The following is a 21500-nucleotide window of genomic DNA, read 5'->3' as shown; positions in this document are numbered from 1 at the left end:
CTCAGGAATGAAATGGCAGAGCCTGCTCTCCCTCCCCATTCTGACAGCCTAAAACTCATCTGGACTGGCCACCAAGGAGCTATCCAAAGTGCCGGGTCTGCAACTCCCACGGAATTTCTGACTACCTTCCTTTGGAGGCAGCCCCCAGGACGAGGAGTATTAGGATAATGTGCAGGGAATGGATGCATCGAAGAGAATCTGTATAAAGGCAGGATGCATATAAACTCACTGGCTAAAAATATCTCTTATACCCTTTATACCTAGAGAAGAAGACTTGGGGTCAGTGCGGCTTTGACTTTCTCAGGGAAAGGATGTGAGGTGGGGTTGGAACTAAGTATGGCCTGGAAGTCATCCTGTGGGGTCCCTAAGTCCATGCGGTGCCTTGCTTCTTACCTCGAGTGTGCATCCAGTTAGTGAGAAGACCTTGGCACAGGCCCAGCCCTGCCCCCACCACCATTCAAGAGCCAGAGGAACATCTACAGGCCCAGCTAGAGTCCAGTGCCAATTGGACAAATGGTGCTTCTCCCCCAGGGACTGTCTCAAGGCTAACGTACGTCAACAGCTGTAGAAACCCAACCTCCCCATTCTCACTCTTGCTAATTTTTTGGCCCCAGGTCAACCTCAGCCATGAGTAGCCTTCTTCAGGCAACCAGCAGCCTGCTTAAGTCAACCAGGCAGCCTCTCTCCTCTCGCGGACACACACGTGTGTGCCCACACATGCCTGCCCTCTCCAAAGCTGGCACTTTGAAATCACAACCAGAAACCCAGCTTAGTGGGGACAGAAGTACAGCCACCGTCTCTTGGCTGAGAACTACCAACTGGAAGAAAAATGGAAACCCAAACCAAGATTTTCATCATCGAGGTTAGTCACTAGCCCCAAGCCAGTTCTGTCTCTTTTTTCCAAAACTGTACATCTCATAGATTAGAAAGAGCAGCTCTGGCCACATCTGCCAGGCGCCCTGTCTTTTTACCTGGCTCTGATGATGAATTCATGTGGTGGTGGCTGGGTCTCACCCTGACTGCCGTGGGGTTTTAGTGTTGGGCTCCAGTGGAGGGATGCTCTGTAACAGCCCTGGCTTCCCTGGGTGTCAACCCACCATGACTCTGACCTTCCCATACCAATAAGCCTCCTCAGGTGCAAGTGAGGTCCAAAGATGCATGGTGAGTTATCCAGGGACACAGACGGTTGAGCACGATCCCCAGATTTGTCTCCTCTTCCTACTCAGTGCTATTTCCAATACCCCATCCAGAAGGTGAGTAAGCCAACAACTCCAATCTTGATTAACAAACCTGGTCTATGTGCACCAAGATGCCGCTGCAAGAATAATGAAATAGTGGAGCAACCTAAGTATTAAACAAGAGGAAATGGAAATAGAGAGTTGTAGGATGTAACTGGGGAAAAGCTGACAAGCTAACATTAAGTAAACAATCAGTTTGGGAAACCAATATGCACAAGCAAACCCAAAGAAAACAACTTTAATGACGGACTATAATGTTATTAGGTTATCTCCGGGTGCTAGGATTAACAGGTGACCTTTTCTTTCCTCGTGTTTGCCCATGTCTGCCAACATAAACACAGATTACAGAGTAAACAAAATCTCTTATCACTTGACACAATATGTCACATTCCAAATTAAAACCTTCTCCCAAGAAATCTCTCCTGTTTTGTTACCGGCTCTCCTTTTTTATTACCCAGGCTCACTATATATTCACCAAAATGTTCCAAACCATCGTTTCCTTTACATGGGCACAGGTGAAAGCCCATCTCCGCCGTGGCAATGCCACAGCCCTCACGCCAGTCTGGAGAATGGCATTTCTGCTCCGAGGCTTTCCCTGCCTCCCCGCTGAATTTACTGCTCCCTGCTGCAGCCTGCCAACTCTATAGCGTGATATCAGAAGACAAATAATAGAGAACTAAAGGTTATCATCTATCTGCCAACACATATCCTTACAACGCTAACTATACCTCTTTCAGGTACCATTTTTTGCCTTGGAAAATTGGCCAAGTTTTCCAAAACGATATATCCTCAACATTGGTACTCATACACTGCTATAGCAATACAAATTAATAGTTTTGATAGTACCTTTCTAGACACCAGTTTGGCAACACGTATCAAGGTCTTTAAAATGTGTGTGACCACGGATCCATTTCTCAAGGAAACACTGTGCTTAAGAACACGCGCAAAGATTCAGCCTCCGGGACGTTACTCACGATATTGTTTATAACAATGACTGAAAACAACCTTAATGTCTACAGACAGGAAAACTGTTAAATCATGGTTTACCCATGTGCACTCATTTAAACACTGTGCAGTCATTTAAAGCATGTTATAGGGGCACCTGGCTGGCTCAGTCGATCGAGCGTCTGACTCTTGGTTTTGGCTCAGGTCATGACCTCACAGTGAGTCTGAGCCCTGTGTTGGGCTCTGCGCTGACAACATGGGCCCTGCTTGGGATTCTCTGTCTCCCTCTCTCCCTGCCCCTTCCCTGCTTGGGCACGCACTTTCTCTCTCTCAAAAATAAACATTAAAGAAAAAGAAACTTGAAGACAAAAAAAGTATATTGTAAAAGAATAATGACCTGATAAAGCGTTCACAACAAGTAAAAAAAAGCGATAGAAGATTCCATTTTTCTTTTAAAAATATTCACATATCCATATATAAATATAAAATATATACACATACATATTCTATGTAGATACAGACATTTAAGTAATTGTAAAACAACCAGCATTTCATCTCTAGGTGATGATACAGGATGATTTTAAAATTTTGTATACGTTTCTGTATTTTTTAGTTTTTCTACTAAGAACATGTATTACTTCTGTAATAGGTTTTGGGTGTTTATTTGTTTTTTAAGTAATATCCCACTTTTACTCCTCAGATTTGAAATCGCTTTCATCCTGGCTCAGATGTGATACCTAACATTTTGGCTAAAATAGTTCCCAGCTGATTAAAGCAGTTGGGAAACCCTCTTCTGTTCTAGATCATACTCTCAGTCCTCCCCCTATATCACCATCAGCTCTTGCTTCCTGACTTCTCCTGTTAGAGCCTTACTGGAAGTCCACTGGTGCAGGTCCCTTCATCCCCATGGCACTGCCTAAGGGGCTGTAACCTGCCAGGAGAGCCACTGATTTGAGTCCACCACCACTGTGGTCGAGGTAGGCTCCCACCTTTCCTCTCCAGCCACTGACCCCAAGGCTGAAAGCAGTGGAGCCAGGGTCTCAGGACTTGTCTCAGGATCCAAGGAGTGGGCGCTGCTCAGCAGACTGTGACAACAGTGACGTGCTCTGGGGACCACAGCAGGGAGGCCAGGAGAAGGGAAGGAAGCAGAAGAAGAGTCCAGGAAAGAACAGCACAAAAACCGTGCTGAAACACCCACCAAGGAAACTCTTGGCCACCGTGTTTATGCGAGCTGAGCTGATCTCACATCATCCAGAGAACTAGCCCACTCTGGGAGCCCCTTGGGCCCACCCATGCTGCCACATCCTCAAACAAAGCTTGGGACCCAGCTCTCAGCAAAGCAAGCTCCCACATACTCACATTCTCAGGAGTTTCTTTGTTTGCTTTCTGCCTCCGGAGATCTGCCCTAATGAATGCTGAGGTCAAGGGATTGAAAAAGAACAACAACAGAGACACAAGAGTTATTAAGGAGACCAATGGACAAGTTCACCCAAGAAAGGGAGCCCTCATTTTCCTAAGGGTCACCTACTTCAGATATTCCAGGGAAATGGGGGTTCCACCTGCCAACTTGATAAAGCCTGGGGATCACTGATGTCCCTGACAGGCAGAAGCCAATGATGAAATTGGCCTTCATTTATAGATCACTAATATTTGTCAGGGAGTTTGCACATATTGCTCTAATCTTCACAACAACCCCCATTTTATAGATTAGGAAAGTGAGCCTTCCAGAAGTTGGTCCACTTGCCCACAGTCAAACAGCTATGGAGGTTAGTGTCATAGTCTGGGATGCAAACAAGGGTCTTTTGGTACCAAAACCCAGGCTCATTCCACTAAAAACATGCTACCGCCTCTCAAACACATTTCCTAACAAGCCTTCCCTTCTGCCCCTCTGCATGTGTATCCCTCAATCTGTATGATCAGTCAAAACACTGAGGTCTCAAATTGCCAACAGCCTAAGCCCATGAGCAGCCTGAGCATCATCCTGTCCTGAGGCCCCAACTCACCAGTGAGGACTGCTCCAAGGGTGAGGAACACACACAGAAAGATGTTCCCAGGCATGGTTCCATAGTTGTCAATAATTTGACCCTGGGAGATGGTGAAGATGATCCCGAATACCTGGAAAGGCACCAAGAAGACTGGAAACAAGGGCCCAGCCAACTAGCCCACAGAAGAACTGAGCCGCCATGATGCAATGCCTGTGCCAGCCAAGTCAGGTAGGGAACAAAGAGCCATTGCTTTGGGGCCACAACAAAATAAGAGCCCTACCTGGGCAGACACGTTAAGGAGGCCAGACGACATGCCTTCTGATTCTGGGTATGTCAGCTCCACAGCAAACTCAAATCCCAGGGGGAGATAGCCGGTCATGAAGAAGCTGAAGGCCGATCACAGAAACAAGGTGATGGAGAACTTCAAGAACAAGGAGGATAAGGAGCCCACCTCCTCCCTTAGAACTCCTTTTCCTGTTTTGTTTCTTGCCATCAAGACTTTCCAGGCCTTTGAATAATCAGGCCATCCCCCAGGTGGTCATACCAAGGAAAGAGATACCCCTGTAGATCAGGAAGAAGTTCATATGTAGGCTTCATGCTCCTGAGGCTCCTGGGGTCCCCTGCTTCCTCTAGTTCCAGCCATCAGTTAAAGACAAGGTCAATGTTTACAGAAGGGATGGGGATGCCTGCAGTGTTCAGCCCTCAGCTGAGAAATTCTGTGTCAAAGGTCCATAAGCCCTGTGCTGGGAGTGGGAAGTCCCTGGACACTGAACAGCATCTCCATGGCTCTTTGAGACCTAGAAGGAGGAGCTCAAAATCCTCCTTTATCCCTCTGGAGAGTGGCCTGCTGAGAAAGACTGGGTGTCTGTCTCTGCTCTCTTTCTCTCTCTCTCTCTCACACACACACACACACACACACACACACACACACACAGGAAAATATCTGGGATGTGAGGCTAAGCAGAGATCCCTGTGGAAGGTGTGCTGTTTCCTAGGCTTCCTCATATAGCAGGTCCGGAAAATTCCAATTCTAATTTCTTACACCTGCACCACACTTCATGCTGCTTTCACATCTATTTCTCTCTCGTTCCTTGCAACAACTCTACAAGACAGGCCACTCTCATCTTCTTTTAAAGATGCAGAAACTGAGGCTCAGAGCAGTTCAGTGATGTACCTGTCATCAGTCAGCAGCAGAACTGAGACAAGGACCCGGGCTTTCTGATCCCTAGCCCTGTGTACTTTCTATGACTCCACATTGTCCCAGGCAGAGCTAAAAGAGACTCCGAACATTTCCTAGCCTCTGTGAGGTCTGTGAAGGACAAACTCCATCCCAATAGCATGGAAGCCCTATTAGACAGCCTTTTGCAGCACTACACATAAACAAGGCCTCTGGGCAAGATTTCCACATCTCCAGAGGTCAATGAGAAGTCAGCAAAGAGATCAATGTTGCTTCCAAGATGTCGGCAGCTCTAGGAGCCATGGGATGCTGCTTCCCAGTTAAACTGTTTAGAGGTGAAACTTACCCCATTGTGCCAGCAGTGATGAACACTACCCATAGGTGTCCCAGGTTCAAGGTCAATGTGTACACCACCATGCCAACCACAGTCATGATGTAGACCACCAGGGTTGTCTCCCTACAAGCAGAGGCAAAGAAATGGAGTCATACACTTCTGACCTTAACAGGATCATTCATTCATTTACTCATTGTACAAGTAGCAACTGGGGACCTGCTGTGTGTCAAGCCCTCTGCTGTGTGCTGGGACATCTGCTTTCGCAGAACTTTCTGTCCATGAGGTTGATGGACACTGAACCGGTGATCACACAAATAGTCACTTAATTACACCATGGCCACTGCTACAAAGGGCAGGACCAGAAGAGTATGAAGCCACCTTGCTGCATGTGTGTTCTCCGCCTGCAGAACCCGCTCAACAAGATCAAGCTGCCCCACAAGCAAGAAGGACACAACCCTTTCCTTTCCTCATCCTTCACCAAAACTACGGAACAAACATCAGCAGTGGTCAGGCAGCAGTGGCGTGCAGGACTATCCCCAGAAGCTACCCAACTCCGCTTATCCGCTTTGCCCCAAGACCCCATCACAATGCTGGGCAGCGATCTGCCATTTAGAGTCTGTCTGTCATCTCAAAGTTCTTCCTGTTGCCACTCGCTTGTCTGAACTAAGTGCTTGTCTCCAAAGTCAGAGTGAGAAAGCTCTGCCCACTCCCCATTTCCCTTTGTCAGTCCCCCCAGAAGGACCATTGGCAACCTGCCGCTGCTTCTTTAGGGCTCACCCTGCTTGTGTCCCTCCCACACTTTTTCTCCCATGATGCCCACTCACGACTCTGTAGCAGCCCTGACTCCTGCAGCTGGACCCGCGTTCCTCTCCCTGTCCTGCTTCTGCACATCCCTCTGCCTCCTGCCACGAAAATGAGGACTCAAGACAACGAAAGCTTACAGCCTTCACTCGTCTCCCCTGAAGCCAGAAACACGGTGGGGATGCCAGCAGATGTATGCTACAGTCATACCAAACTAATGCTGCATTTATTGGGTGCCAGGAATTCTGCTCAGCACTTCACCTGCATTTATTATTTCACTCAAGCCTTACAGAAGCCCCGCAGGAAATGTAGGACTATCCCTAATTTTACAAATGAGGACACTGAGGCTCCGACCAGTTAAGTTAGTTATTCGAAGTCACCCCCTGAGTAAATGCAGAGCTGGCATTTGGACCCAGCACTTGGATTTGAAACCTATGCCCTTTCTACTGAAAGAAACTATTACACAAATACACTCGAATACACCACAGGGTTACCTCTTGGGAAAAGCTCAAGGCCAGAGGGTGCAAAGGACACCCCTCCTACTTGGGGCTTCAAAGCAGCCGCTGAGGGGGCGCCTGGGTGGCTCAGTAGGTTAAGCGTCCGACTTTGGCTCAGGTCGTGATCTCGCAATTTGTGGGTTCAAGCCCCGCATCAGGCTCTGTGCTGACAGCTTGCTCAGAGCCTGGAGGCTGCTCCAGATCTGTCTCCCTTTCTCTCTGCCCCTCCCCCATTCACACTCTGTCTCCGTCTCTCTCAGAAATAAATAAACATTAAAAAAAAAAAAAAAGCAGGGCGCCTGGGTGGCTCAGTCGGTTAAGCATCCGACTTCAGCTCAGGTCACCATCTCACGGTCCGTGAGTTCGAGCCCCGCATTGAGCTCTGGGCTGATGGCTCAGAGCCTGGAGCCTGCTTCCGATTCTGTGTCTCCCTCTCTCTCTGCCCCTCCCCCATTCATGCTCTGTCTCTCTCGGTCTCAAAAATAAATAAACGTTAAAAAAAAAAAAAAAAAGCAGTCGCTGGGGACAGAGGAGCTGCCTCGTCCTCCACCCTGCACCCTCATCTAGTCCCCCCCACTCCCCACCCCGCAGAAGGCAACTTCATGGATACCAGTTTAGCTCCTCTTCTGCCATATTTGCTTAACCATAGCTTCGTTTTAAAGCACTGACCCCTTTAGAAAACCTATATGTAGTCCCAGCCTGAAATAAAGGGATCTGACCACCCAATTTCCAGCCTCCAAACCAAATGGGACAAATCCGGGCGCCTCAGGGAGAAGAGAACTGGCACCAAAAGGAGCAGGTCACAGAGCTCTCACCCCTTCTCTGCCCGGGTCAGAGCGCAGGGGGAGAACGTGTCCCACTGACTGCAGGAGTCAGACATCAGCGACCCTAGGCAAGGGTGGCGTCTGCGCCCTGAAGTGTTCCCCCAGCCCTTCCACTGTATTTTTTAGTTCTTCTCAATCATCTGGCTGCCCACATTGCAGCCCAGCTGACGCTCCACTCCCTCCCTCTCCTGCCACAGAGCAAGCCCTGGATAAAGGGACACTGCTGTTCGCCGGTTCGCAGGAGGGCCAGACCTCACTGCTCTCATGTCTGGTCGAAGCAAGCAATTGACAGATGGCAGAGACGAGGTGGCGGCCAAGCTCCACCAGCAGTCATTAAGCCAAGCCAGGCTCCACGTCATGTCCAGCCAGGCGGCCACATCCCCAGGGATGGCCTCAACTGGCCTTTGTGTAGGGCAGCCAGAGTGAGACCTGGTCTGACCAGAGCCTCACAGAAGCGGGTTTGTGTGGCAGAGAACAGGTCTGCCACCGTCTGTCGCCTCCAGGCACTGGGAACTTTGGAGGCCTCAACACAGCAGCCGCCCTGCCCCAGTGCGGGGACAACCCTGGCAGCTAAGCAGCCGACCAGCACCCAGTGGGTGCAGAGCACTGGACAGAAGCACCAAGGAGGGAAGGATGTTGGGTCTCCTGTTCTCCACAGCCTTTTCTCCAAGCCCGGCTGTGGCATTGAGGCACCAGGGTGGGTTGCTTTTTACAAATGCAGATTCCCCTACTGAATTAGCATCCACGAGGGCGGGGCCCAGGAATCTATTTTTAATAAGTGTCCTGGATTAGCCTGGCATACACTAAAATCTTAGAAACACTGTTCTGGGCTCCTGGAAACATACTGGGCATTCAGGCCCAAAGCACATCACAGAACTTACCAAGGAGGTATAAGCAATCGCAAGACGATACAATGTAAATCAGAGGAAGCTCAGATGCCCTGCTTTACCCCCTGGGATCCGCCAGGGAGCCAAGGGAACGGGCAGTGGCACCACCTCCTCGTCATCGCTCTTTGGGGCTTCCATAAACTTTCTAGCTGCTGGCATCTTTCCACGTTCCTTTTCATTTCTCCCTCATCTGCCCCTTTTGCAAACCACACGGAGGGATAGGGAAAAGTACCGTGCGAGGCCTTATGTCCATCTCTAACCTTGCCAAGATCCCCATAGATGGGGACTGTTTCCCTCATTTTATAAATGAGGAAACTGAGGCTCAGAGAAGATAAATGTGAACCACTTGACCACTGAGACCCCCCAGTTGCACCCAAACCTTTGGAGCCATGTGGCTGATGAATATGTCATTTCGAAACACGGGCCCCCAATTCTCAGTCCAAGAGGAGGTCACTTACTTGTAGGTTTTGGACCTATCCAGCCAGATGCCTGAGATCACAGCCCCAAGCATTCCTGCAATGACGATGGTCAGGCCGATTCTTCCAGCATTCACTTCTTCCCCCTGGGAAAACCACAGCCCCCGTAATCACCCAGTAATGGGATGAGACATCAGACAGAGCACAGTCACCATGAGGTGAAGGGGCAAGGGCAAGCAACTCTCTCAGCAGGGTGAGATGGCCTTTAAGAAGCTGCCGGTGGGGAGAGAATCCCAGAATAGTTGCTCCTTCCAACCGAATATAACCCTGCATGTGTGTGCATGATCCTGGATGCTGAGGTGAACCAAACTGTCCTTACACCTACTTTGCAGCAGATTTTTAACCGTTTAATCCTTACAGCAATCCTTTTATCTTATTTATCATTATTCCCATTTCACAGATGGGGAAACTAAAATACATATATATTCAAATATTCCATACTTAGTTTTTTTGAGCTATTAGTGCCAAAAGGAATAGGAAGGTAGCAGTTATATAACCTCATTTACTTCTGAAAATTCCCACCATAAGGTTAGGAATCAATATTCCCCACTTGACAGATGAAAAAAACCAAGGCACAGTGAGATTAACCTACTCAGTCCAAGGTCATGAGACATTTATTAAGTGCAGAGCTAGGATCTGAATTCAGACCTGTCAGACTCCAAAACAGGAACACTTTAGCCACAGTGGCCTCCCACGTCTGCAAGTGTGAGACCTTTGTCCTTTCAAAAGAGGGCTGGACTCTAGGACACTCAGTATCCCATTCCCAGGATCCAGCCCTTGCTGGTTCTGGCAACATTTAGGAAATGCTTTCAGATGAGCAACTAAGAGTTCAATATTACACTCTGCCCCGATTTTACAAATTAAATATTTCATATGTGGTCTATATGTATGTATGTTTACCTACTATATTGCCAGGCACCATGCCATGTGCTTTACATACATATAATAGATACGAATGTATATATGAATACACACACACACACACACACACACACACACGCGCGCGCAGTATTATTTACTTTCTAATCCTAAAAATACTCTTCCAATAAGCAATTATGTTTCTTTTGTAGAGAGGAGAACAAGCGCTCAGAGAGGCTAACCAGCTTGTCACACAATTTAGTGCCACCAGAGCTAGGGATGAGACCCAGGGCTGTCTCTCTCCAAATCCCATAAGCATACCACCGTACCATGCTGCCTGGAACTGGGGGAAACTAGGGTTAACCACTGCCCCAGCTCCTACTGAGCCGGACAGAAATCCCACTCTCTACAGATCCAGCATACTGAGGGAACTCCCTTACCGGGTAGTGCAAGATCACCATGCGATTCAGCAGAGTTGACAAGGCATAAAAAGCACCAGCATTCAGACCTGAAAGAGGGAGGGAGAAACAACATTAGGGACAGCCTTCTGCCGGGGCCGGGGCTAACTTCTCCCTCCAGCAGTTAAGGAGGTCAGAAACTCTTATCCCTGTTGCCATTGTGACTGGTATCCTCAGAAAGTATAAGGCTACTCTGCAGTTTCTGTCAAAGAAATTCTCCAAAGCAACCAAAAGTAACCATTTAAACCATTTCTTAGCCACACGCCACTGCCCTCGGATCCTTTTAACCCTGGCCTGGAGACACAGGCTCTAGAAAGCATTACTCCCAAGCCAGAGCAGAATACATTCCTCTTAAGCGCTGACCTATTGACCTGTGGGATCATCAGAACCACTGGACATCTTCATCTCTCTTGATGACCTGTCCCGTCTCCAGATTGCTCCAGACTTTGATCCCTGACGCCACTCTTTCCGCAGGTGCTTTCTCTTTCCCCATTCCTCCTCCAACTTTCTTCTTGGATTCAGTGTCACACAAAATCTTATGTTTGAAACCAGAGAGGACCCTAAAGAGCACTTAGCTGACTCTCCTAATTCATCAATTCATCCAACAAATAAATGAAGCACCTGGAATATAATGTAAGAATCCGTGTCCTTGAAGAACGAGGCCGTTTGTCCAAATCTATACAATGAGTTAGTAGCTAAGAAGCGACTGGAACTGACCCAAAGGAGAAAGGGCCTCCTGCCCTCCCTTCATAATAACAACAATGGCAGTGATGATGACGGTGACCATGACGGTGAGGAGGACGGTGAGGATGGTGATGGGGAGGAGGAGAAGGATGGTGAGGAGACAGTGAGGAGGAGAATGGCAGGAGCACAGCGTTCTCAATACCTTACAATCCTCATGCCAAGGTAGGTAATGTTCTCATCCCCATTTTATAGATGAGAAAAATGCACACAGAGTTTCAAAACAAATACGGAAATCACTTTGTAATACCCACCAGGAATCTTTTTCATTGTAACTACTTCTGAGGCTCACAAGACTCTCACACTTAACATAAGACACACTTAGAAGAGTGGAAGTAACAGGACACGGCTCATGGGGAGGGGGCAGCCTCAGGAGGTTCCTCTTCAATGGAACCAGTCTATAGAACACCAGACCATGGAGCCGTCCGTAAGCATACCTTCTAGGGCCCCACAGAGGACAGGCCAGTGGCAAGAGTCGCCATGCTCAGAGTGGCACAAAGAAGGCCTCCGATCAAATATGAAAAGGTCCCCCACTCCAGATAGTCATTTTTTAAATTTTTATTTAAATCCAAGTTAATATATAGTGTAATAATGGTTTCGGGAGTACCAGATGGTCATTTTTATCACAGGAGGTCATTTTTATCATACGCGATGTTGCCTAAATGTAGTTGATTGACTCCCTTTATCAGGTTCCCAGAGGAAGGAGACACAAAGTTAAGTGAAGGTCAAATTCGCATGCAAAATGAGAAAGGGAGTTTGTCTGCCATTCCCACATTCACACAGGTAGTAAGAGGAGAGGCAGGGCTGGATGTGAACCAGACTCTGTGGCTCCAGGGTCACCAGTCTTAATCATTCTACTTTCCATCCTCACAAAACTGGTTGTCAAAGATTTCCCCAGCTCTGGTTACTGACAACTTCATGTCCCAGCAGGTCCCTGCAGGTCACCTGAGGAACACTGCAAGGTTTGGCTCAGTGCCACCTCCTGAGCGGTACAGAGCCACAGTGAGCTAGAGAATCCAGAAGTGTCACCAAATGTCACTACAACTGCCAAAATGCTTGATTACGAGAACTTTGGGGCTCTTAGCAACTTCTAAACCCAAGCATACCTGCCTAACCTTTATGCCACACACATCCAGCCACTCGGAGATTCCATTCCTGAATCAAGGAGACATATTCCTGGAAAGAAGGGTGGGGTGGGGTGTGGGCAGGGAGAAGGATGAAAATAACCTCTTCCTGCCCATCACACTTCTCTCAGCCCCTGGTCCCAGTCTAATACAGTAACGGGCAAGGGGACACTCCTAGCCACGCTCAGCTTCAGTGGTCATCTGCTCTCAGTATGGGGTCCAACTGGGATGAACAAGGCCAGTAGAATCCATAGGAAACAGAGGGAAATGATCCAAGAGGACTGGGAGCCAACCTCCAACCCCAAACACCATCACTTTTGTGACCCTGAGAAAGGCAGAGACATCCAGTCCCAAGTAGGCTGACCCGCGCTATTAAAGCTGAGGGGTTTCTCTCTCTGGGGCTCAATGGTTTAGAGGAATCTGTCCCAGAGTGTAGTCCGTGGTCTATCAGCACCACCTGGAAGCTTGTTAGAAATGCAAATTCCTGACCCCACCCCAGACCCACTGCTGTAGAAACTCTGTGAGTGGTGCTGGGAAATCTGTATTTGAACAAACCCCCCAGGTAATTCTGATAATGCTCAAGTTTCAGACCCAGTGGCTCAGCCAGACTAGTGGGATCTACCAATAGCCATCCCCCACTCCCCCCCAGGCTGGAGACTGAATCAGGGCTAAAGCTAGGAAGGGGTCAAGGGGAGAGGAGCAGGAGTTCACCCTGGAAGGCTGCTGCCATTCTTTCCAACCGTTTCTACAGTCCAACGCTAGAGGAATTAGGAGTTTTTGCACAGTTTCTGAATCAATCTTTAATCTAGGTGTCCCTCCCCATATTGTCAGAGGTTGCCAGACACAGTTAAACAGCACAAGTTCACTCCACTGTCCAAACCAAGGGGTTCGACGTCCACATTGAAGGGCAGGAATGAAACGCATGCTCTGCCCTCGGTGTGAATTTCCTTTGTACGAATAAAGGTTCCTGAGTGATATTCAGGTCTGATTATCCACAGCAAGGTAAGTCTGTCAGATCAGGGCCACACTCTCTTCCCTGAAAGGCCTGGTCATGGCTGGTATCAGTCACCTGGGAGAAGTCCCTGTCACTGAGGAGGTGGGATTTAGGAAGGAGGAAAGGATGTGTCATCACTTTCTCTTCTTTGTCAAACTGTTTTTCAAACTGTGGTCCAGAGACCACTGGCATTAGAAGGCTTTAGAGTTTAAAAATGCACATTCCTAGACTCCACCCTGAATCTACTAAGTCTGATCCTCCTGGAATGGAGCTAGGAATCTTCAATTTTAAAATAACAACAACAACAACAAAAACAAACAAACAAACAAACAAACAAACCTGGGCATTTCTTAGACTCACTAGAGCTCAGGAATAAATGGCCTTGGGAATACAGAAGATCAAAGACCAGGCCCATGCTCCCAGGTGCTGGGGTTAACATGGTGGCAGCTGGGATGGGAAGGGACTTCGTGACCATGAGAATGACCCATAACACACCTACTTTAGAGGTCCTCAACCCTGCTGCAAACGAGAATCACCTGGAATGCTTTTTAAGAGCAAATTCCCAGGCCCTCACCCAGACTTTCGGGAGTCTGAATGTCCAGAAGAAAGGCAAGGAAATCTAGGCACACACTCAAACAAACACCCCAGGGGATTCTATCATCAGGCAAGCTTGGGAAACACTGATCCCAGATTCTATCTCTAGGTTCCGGATACTGTGTGTTCATTCCCCTTCTGTCCTTCCTTAACTTGTAGTAAACCCTCATTTTAAAGGGCCAGCCTGACCTCAGCAAAGCTCCAGGGAATCATGAGAAGGCTATTATTCCCACTCTTAAGCAGGATCTTAGTGGGGGCCATAAAGCACCTATGGAGGTGGGGACAGTGGTAAAGCCCTTGAGAGCCCCAAGGGAAGGTGTCTTTGAAGCTCTGAGTTTGGGTGCCCAACACTGAAAGATTATTCAGAAGCATCGCTGAAGGCAAGGCTGGGAGATAACATGGAAAAGTAGTCCCTTTGAGGACATTCTCTAGAAGAGGAGCCTTTTCAACAACTTTTTTCAGCATGGCAGTTGTTACGCCATTGATGATAAGACAGCAGAGGAGGCCATGTGAAAGCAAGGCCTAGGGACCCTAGGAGAAGGTAGCCAAAGAAAGGTTCTTTTCTTCACTCCCACCACACCCTCTGTTGATACACATCTGAAGACCCCCCCTGACCCCAGACTCTGGCAGATCTGTGGAGAATCTGGTTCCAGCCCTGCGTCTTCCTGCATTGCCAACCTTGGAGAAGGGATTTCTCCCCTTTACTAGAGGAGGACATGGTCTCTTATTCCTGTGATATTTCAGCAACATCAAACACAACCCCATCTCTGCTCCCCTCCCCTCTAAGTTGGGCTGCCAGATTTAGAAAAAACAAAAACAAGGGTGCCTGGGTGGTTCAATCGTTGAGCATCTGTCTGCCTCTTGATTTCAGCTCAGGTCATATCTTGTGGTTCCTGGGATCAAGCCCACAGTCGGGCTCTGCACTGGAGCCAGCTTGGGATTCCCTCTCTCTGCCCCTCCCCTGCTTGCACTCTTCCTCTCTCAAAACAAATTAACATTTAAAAAAACACAATACATCCAAATACATTTGAATTTCAGATAACAATTTTTTTAGCATAAATATGTCCCAAATACTGAATGAGACCTGTTTATGTTTATGCTGAAAAGAATGTGCTGTTTATCTGAAATTCAAATTTAGCCAGATAGCCTTTATTTTATCTCTCAAACCTCCCTCTAAGGGTCTGACCAGAGGCCTACAGGAAAAAGCCCCTGGAATCCCTCCAAAGCCTTCACTGGGTCTGCTCTGGGCAGCTGACTCAGCAGCTTGGAGAGGCACTTGGAAAGCCATTATGAAGACAATACTGGACATCCCGCCATCTACACAGGAGTTACTCCCTACTTGGTGAAATCCAGTTCAGACCAATGAAAGTATGTAGGACATCAGCAAATTTACCAACACAACAGCAGTATGGATTCATGCAGCGTCTATTTGCAATTGCTTTAAAAGCTTTCATTTCCACTCCTATGGGAAGCAAATTTGATTCCTATTTTCCAAGAGGAGGATAACTAGAGAGACAAAGGATGGGCACAGGATGGGTGAAGGAGGTACTCTCAGTAATTGGCAGAGCTGACATCAAAACTCAGACTCCTCATTCCTTATGTGCCAACTCTAAACTCACCATTCCAGCACCTGAGGCTCTTACTCTAAGATATGTCCACCCACGTCCAGCAAATGTGCCCATGAAATGCTATCATCTGCTCAATTCTAGCTGCATGCTCTTAAGTGCATATAATTCAGAGAACAGAACATCAAATGTACAGTATAAAAAGTATGAACCATCTTCTTCTTCAAAGCCCAACCTGAAACTGCAAGAAGGGTGGGGGGAATTCTGGAGGGCTTCAAAGCATCTAGTTGAATTTATAGAGGGTTTTGTTTTGTTTTGTTTTGTTCATAATTTGGAGCACTGATTTAATTTGGAAGAGAACAGAGATTCTTGGGTGGCTTCAGTGCCCAACACTGCCTTTACATGACCTATAAACCTCAGACAGATACACTAAGGCCAACACCCCGTCACTTCCAAATCCCAAAGATGGCTGGTCAATGTAAGTTGGTCCTGCTTCAAAAACCCCAGAACTCTAGATCTGCAACTTAGAAGAAGACAACCCCCTGGCAACTGGTCTGGAAAACTGAATGTGAGGAAGGACATACTCCCCTAGTTAGACCCAAAGACCACTCAGGCAAGTGGGACTAAAAGAACTCTGGCTCTGTTTCTAAGATGCTCCTTTCTGCATGGGGAGGCAAAATGGCATGGTGGTTACGAAAATGGGCTTTGGTGTCAGACAGACAGAAATTTAAATCCCAGCTCTGTTGCAGGGTGACTGGTGGCTCCAAAGTTGAGCATCCAACTTTGGCTCAGGTCCTGATCTCACGCTTCATGAGTTTGAGCCCTAAATTGGGCTTCCTGCTGTCAACACGCCCGCTTCAGATTCTCTGTCCCCCTCTCTCTCTGCCCCTCCCCTGCTCATGCGCACTCTCTCTCTCTCTCTCTCTCTCTAAAATAAACATTAAAAAAAAAAAAAAAACACAAAACCCCAAGCTCTGTTGCTTGCTAGGTGTCCATTTATGGGCAAAGAACTAAACAGAGCCTCAGTTTCCTCATGTATAAAAATGCAATGGACTTAAGAACCTATGTCATGGGTTTGTTTTGAAGATAAAATGTGATAATCCATGTAAAGCACTTAACGTGGTGCCTTGACACACAATAATAGCTCAATAAAACTTTTTCCAAATCTGTGATTAAGCCTAAGAATCATTTCCTTGTTGGCCAAGAGCCTTGCTGCCAAGTCCAATTATCTACATGGAAAAAAGGCTTGCGGTTTTCTGACTATAATGAAATGGGCATATATGCAAACATCCAGATTAGTTTCACTCCCTCTCACTGGAATAACCCTAGGCCTTTGATTCAAAAAGTTAATAAATTCTATGGATACACCATGGAATCAAATGCTCCCAAAGACTCAGAAATGAATTGGGGTTTTTGGGCTAGCATGATCTCAATTTCAATGACAATTTACTCCCACCCTTTCTCTCCTAGCCTCCTGGGACTCCCAATATGCATATGTTGGTTTGCTTGATGGTTTCCCACAGGTCTCAGGGTCTCTGCTCATTTTTCCTTATTCTTCATTCCTTCTGTTCCTCAAACAGGATAATTTCATTTGATCTGTCTTCAAGTTCACTGATTTTTTTTTTTCTGCTGCCAGCTCAAATCTGATTTTGAGCTCTCCAGTGAATATTTCATTTTAGTTAGTGTATTCTCAATTCCAGAATTTCTATGTGGTTCCTTTTTGCCCCTGTCTTTATTTATATTTTTACTTAGTAAGACACTATTCTCTACTTTTCTTTCATTCTTTAGGCATGGTTTCCTTTAGTTCTTTGAGTGTATTTATATTGTTGATTTACAATCTTTATTATGTTCAACATCTGGGCTTCCTCAGGAACAGTTTCTTTTAACTGTTTTTTTCCTTTTCCCCTTTGTGTATGGGCCATACTCGTATGTCTCACAATCTTTAGGTGAAGCTGGACATTTTAAATACCATATCAACTCTGGAAATGAGATTCTCCTCCCTCGCCAGGATCTGTTGCTGTTGCTGCTGTTTGGTGAGCTAATGTTTAGACAGAGATTTCTTTAAATGCCTTAAACTAATTAGTCTCCACCTTTGCCCAGGACATCCTCTGTGTGGGGGCTGGGCCTCTCCTTCCAGGCTCCAGCAGGCACGTGACAACTCTGCCTTAGCCTTCACTTCCTCCTCGCGTAGAGCCTCAAGGTGGGCCAGAGGTGAGAGTTTAGGGCTTTCTCAGATCTTCCCTGGGCAGGTGCATGTGGACTTCTAGATTCCTAACAATATGTCAGAGGTTTCCAAAGCCCCTCTGAACGTCTCAGTCTCTAGATTTCCCTTGCAAGATTTTTGGCCAGCCTCCTGTTTACCCCCAACTGGTATTATTCCCTTAGGCAGCTATGATGTTAAACAGGGATTGTTTTCAACAAATGCCCTGGAAATAGTGCTTTTCCCACAGAGCAAGCTCTGAGTCAAGTTAAATAAAGGCAAGTCCTCTGAATGGGGTTCTTCTAAGGAACCGTCGGATATCAAATAATCACCTAGGGATGGGGCTTTTGGGAGAGCTCCAAAATTGTTTTTGCCCCATCCGGTGGTTGTGAGGCTGCTGGTTCTAAGTTCTCACAACTACCACGGCTGCGAGGCTGCTGGTTGTCAAGGCTACCACAGAGACTGGGAGAGGCGGATTGGAATAGGGCAACTTAAAACACAAAGCTCACTGTTCTTACCATTATTCAGCCATTTTTTCTTAAATAAATGTCCCTTGGGCTGTTGCAAGCCTTTGTTTCAGAGTTCTGAAAATTTGATTTTGACAATGTTTGCCGGTTGTACTTTTTGCTTTATGATAGAACAGATTATCCAAGGTCCTCACCCCACCATTCCAGAAGTGCCTCCCTATCTATTTCCTGTGTGATCATTTAACCCAATAGATGAGTGTCCAGAAGTTTAAAACCACTCTGCCAAATTAAAGACCATATCAGCAAACAGCCATGCAAGAGGGAAAGAGGAGGAGTTGCTTTGCTCCCCTGCCTCTAGAATGAGATCATTGCCCAGTTATCACCACCATCATCATTCTCTTCCATAGGAAATATTTATTAAGCACTCATCTGCCTCAGAATCCCAAGGGAGGCCCCAAAAAAACCCTGTTATCAGATGCAATAAGGTTTATGGTCATCAAAGGTCAACACACTTGAGATGTTTAACTCGAGGAAAAGCGAAAGTTCTTGGAACCATGGAATCCTCACTAAGAAAGGGATCCCAAAGGTCATCTGGTTTTATTGTCCATCTATACAGCCCGATACTCTCTACAATATCCCCACTAAGTGACTGGTCCCATCTACACTTGAATACTTTCCAGTGATGGGCAACTCATATAACTTCTTTAGTTGGGCATCTTAAATATTGGAAATTTTGTCTTTATATTGTGGTTGAATGCAGAGACGTATTCAGAACTGAAAAGCTGGAGAGAATGAGAAATGGAGACCTGAGACCTTGAAGACCCATCTAGCACTTTTCTAGGTGAGAGGTCGCTTATTTTTTTGCGAATGACTGAAAAACAGGTGTGTGCCTCTACTGGGGATGATACTACCTCTTACCTAGTGTCTCAGCAGATAAACACTTTAATTTAGATAAAGTACATGATAAGCCTAACAGGAAACTCTGACACAATTCTAGAAATGGGTATAGGCATTAAGCATGTAGGCTTTGCAGTTAGATAAACCTGTCTTTGCATCCTGACTCTGACAATCCGAAGCTGTGTGTTCTTGAGCTACTTACCTAATCTGTCTTGAGTTTCAGCTTTCTCATCTGTTAAATGGGGATGTGACGGGAGTCCAATAAAATCATACATGAAAGGTCTTGGCACATAGTAAATGCTGTTGTTGCTTTAAAATTCAAGGTTTGCGACCCATCAGAAAACGTAAGGTTATCACCAACTGGGATTTCACCAAACATAAGTTATGTCAAACCAATCTTATTTCTTTTTTTCTTATGGTTACTAAGCATGTTACACACTTGTTGACTCTTGATTTTAATCAAACGAACTACTAGATTAAATGGCCAAATGGAGGCTGGACAGCCGTATAGCTGAATGGGTCTGTAAAGACCCTCTTTAATGGAATGCCACGAAGCTCCGCCCTTGCCCCTGCCTGGTCCTCCATTCTTAGTAAAGGTTGGAAAGGAGCCACAGAAAACACCATGTTGGAAAGGCAAGCCGGGGCATCTGGGTGGCTCAGTCAGTTAAGCATCTGACTCTTGATTTTGGCTCAGGTCATGATCTTGCCATTTGTGAGACTGAACCCTGCGTCAGGCTCTGGGCCGACAGAACGGAGCCTGCTTGGGATTCTCTCTCCCTCTCTTTCTGCCTCTCAGTCTCTCAAAATAAATAAATAAACTTAAAGAAAAAAAAAAAAAGGAAAGCCAATACACCAGCATAAATGTGCAAATGTATCTTACCAAAAGCCAAGAAAGTAAAATGAAACAGGGATATTGTCTTGCATTCAGGTAAAAAAGGAGTCAGTGTTACAAGATGAAGGAGGGTTGGTTGAGGAGTAGTTCCTGTGGCAAAATTCATGTATGCACTCATTCATTCTTCATTCATTCATTCATTCACTCACTCGACAATTGTTAGAGTATCCCCACCAGGATGGCCACTGCTAAGGAACTATAAAGATGAAAAGCCATAAATCCCCACTCCTAGGGTGTTCACAGTCTAGTGGGAAGACAGACCTGGAAATGTTCTTTTTAATATTTTTTTATTATTTGAGAGACAGAGAGAGAGAAGTGGGGGAGAGGCAAAGGGGGAGGGGGGAGGGGGGAGAGAGAGAGGGAGAGAGAATATCTTAAGCAGGCTTCATACTCAGCACAGAGCCCAATGCACTGCTTGATCCCATGACCCTGGGATCATGACCTGAGCCAAATCAAGAGTCAGACTCCCAGCTGACTGAGCCATCCAGGCCCCCTGGAAGTGTTTTTTGTTTTGTTTTGTTTTTAATGTTGAGTGTTAAGATGTACCAGGAACAGCACAATAAAAGAGGTAAAGGTCACCTAATACTGCTTTATAGCAGTGATACTCAGGTGAGACTTGGAGAATCAGCAGGCATTTTTGCCAGACAACCTGACGTGGGAAGGAATGGTTTTCTAGAAGAACTTTACAGAACAGGCAAAGGCCCTGAGGCACAGCTGACTCCCTTGGTTGAGCCAAAGCAATGACTTTACACACACATTTGGGATTTGGAAAGAGTAACACACACAGACACATCGGGCCTCTGGCCTTACATTCTCAGTTTAAGGACGTTCCTGGACACACGTGCACCTTACCGTAGGTAATGACAAGCAGCACAAAGTTGAGGTTTCTGAAGAGCCGGACAATGGAACTTAAGTACGAAGCATCAGGGGACGCCAGGGCGTAGCTCAGGGATTGGGCCCTGCTGGGGGGATGTTTAGGCTTCTCCTTGAATACTGAAAGGAAAGAAACAGAGATCACTGCAAATCCTTGTAGCCCCACCCCTGCAGAGACAACACATGGACAGGAGCTGGCTCCCTCATCTGAGAATCAGCTAAAACGCAAAAAGGCAATATTAAATCTTCCATTAAATCCTTCAGCCCCCACTCTCTTGAAGCTGTTTCTCACTGCCTGTGGCTGAGTGAGTGGTCCTTTGATGACTTTTTGTTTTTCTTAATGGCCTCTGGATGGTGCACTCGCTGGGCCTCCCAGGCAGTGTTCGAGGATCAAGGAGTCCCCAAATAAGCAGCAAATAACACACAGCAGAGCACTGAAAATAACAGACTAGTAGTACACGGGTAGAAAGGAAGTGAGAGCTGAGGCTTTGGGATTAGTGAGCCCAGTGAATAGCTTAGCACCGCAGCCCCTCCTGGGGGGGAACGGACTGTGTTGCCCGTGCTTAGCCCAGAGCCTGGCACACGGCAGCCAATAAATACTTCCTGAATAAGTGAAAAGATCTTCTTGTACTGAAAAAACCTCAAGTCCATTCCTAGTTTGTCGGAGTCTGAG

At 46.8% G+C, this 21500-nt stretch overlaps 1 protein-coding gene across 2 annotated transcripts in view; it reads right to left on the bottom strand.

Annotated features, from left to right (window-relative positions):
- The window catches only part of FLVCR2 (FLVCR heme transporter 2), a 55786-nt gene that overhangs the window by 2048 nt on the left and 32238 nt on the right, over nt 1-21500 (bottom strand). The window contains exons 3-10 of one of the 2 annotated variants that reach the window (XR_002074565.2): nt 20807-20947; nt 10463-10530; nt 9147-9250; nt 5692-5802; nt 4449-4554; nt 4187-4298; nt 3543-3598; nt 3173-3289 (exon numbers count right to left, since the gene is read on the bottom strand). Coding sequence is in view for 1 of the 2 variants with exons in the window: in XM_019427224.2 (XP_019282769.2) it covers nt 3543-3598; nt 4187-4298; nt 4449-4554; nt 5692-5802; nt 9147-9250; nt 10463-10530; nt 20807-20947 (698 nt within the window). In the remaining variant the exon portion in view is untranslated. The remainder of the gene's footprint in view (nt 1-3172; nt 3290-3542; nt 3599-4186; nt 4299-4448; nt 4555-5691; nt 5803-9146; nt 9251-10462; nt 10531-20806; nt 20948-21500) is intronic. The other variant, XM_019427224.2, reaches the window with a different exon arrangement.

The sequence above is a fragment of the Panthera pardus genome, unplaced genomic scaffold (genome assembly GCF_024362965.1).
Source record: "Panthera pardus isolate Hobbes unplaced genomic scaffold, ASM2436296v1 HiC_scaffold_24, whole genome shotgun sequence".
In the NCBI taxonomy this organism is placed as follows: Eukaryota; Metazoa; Chordata; class Mammalia; order Carnivora; family Felidae; genus Panthera; species Panthera pardus.
The sequence above is the reverse complement of the archived record's forward strand: the minus strand, read 5'-3'. Positions and strand labels throughout refer to the sequence as shown.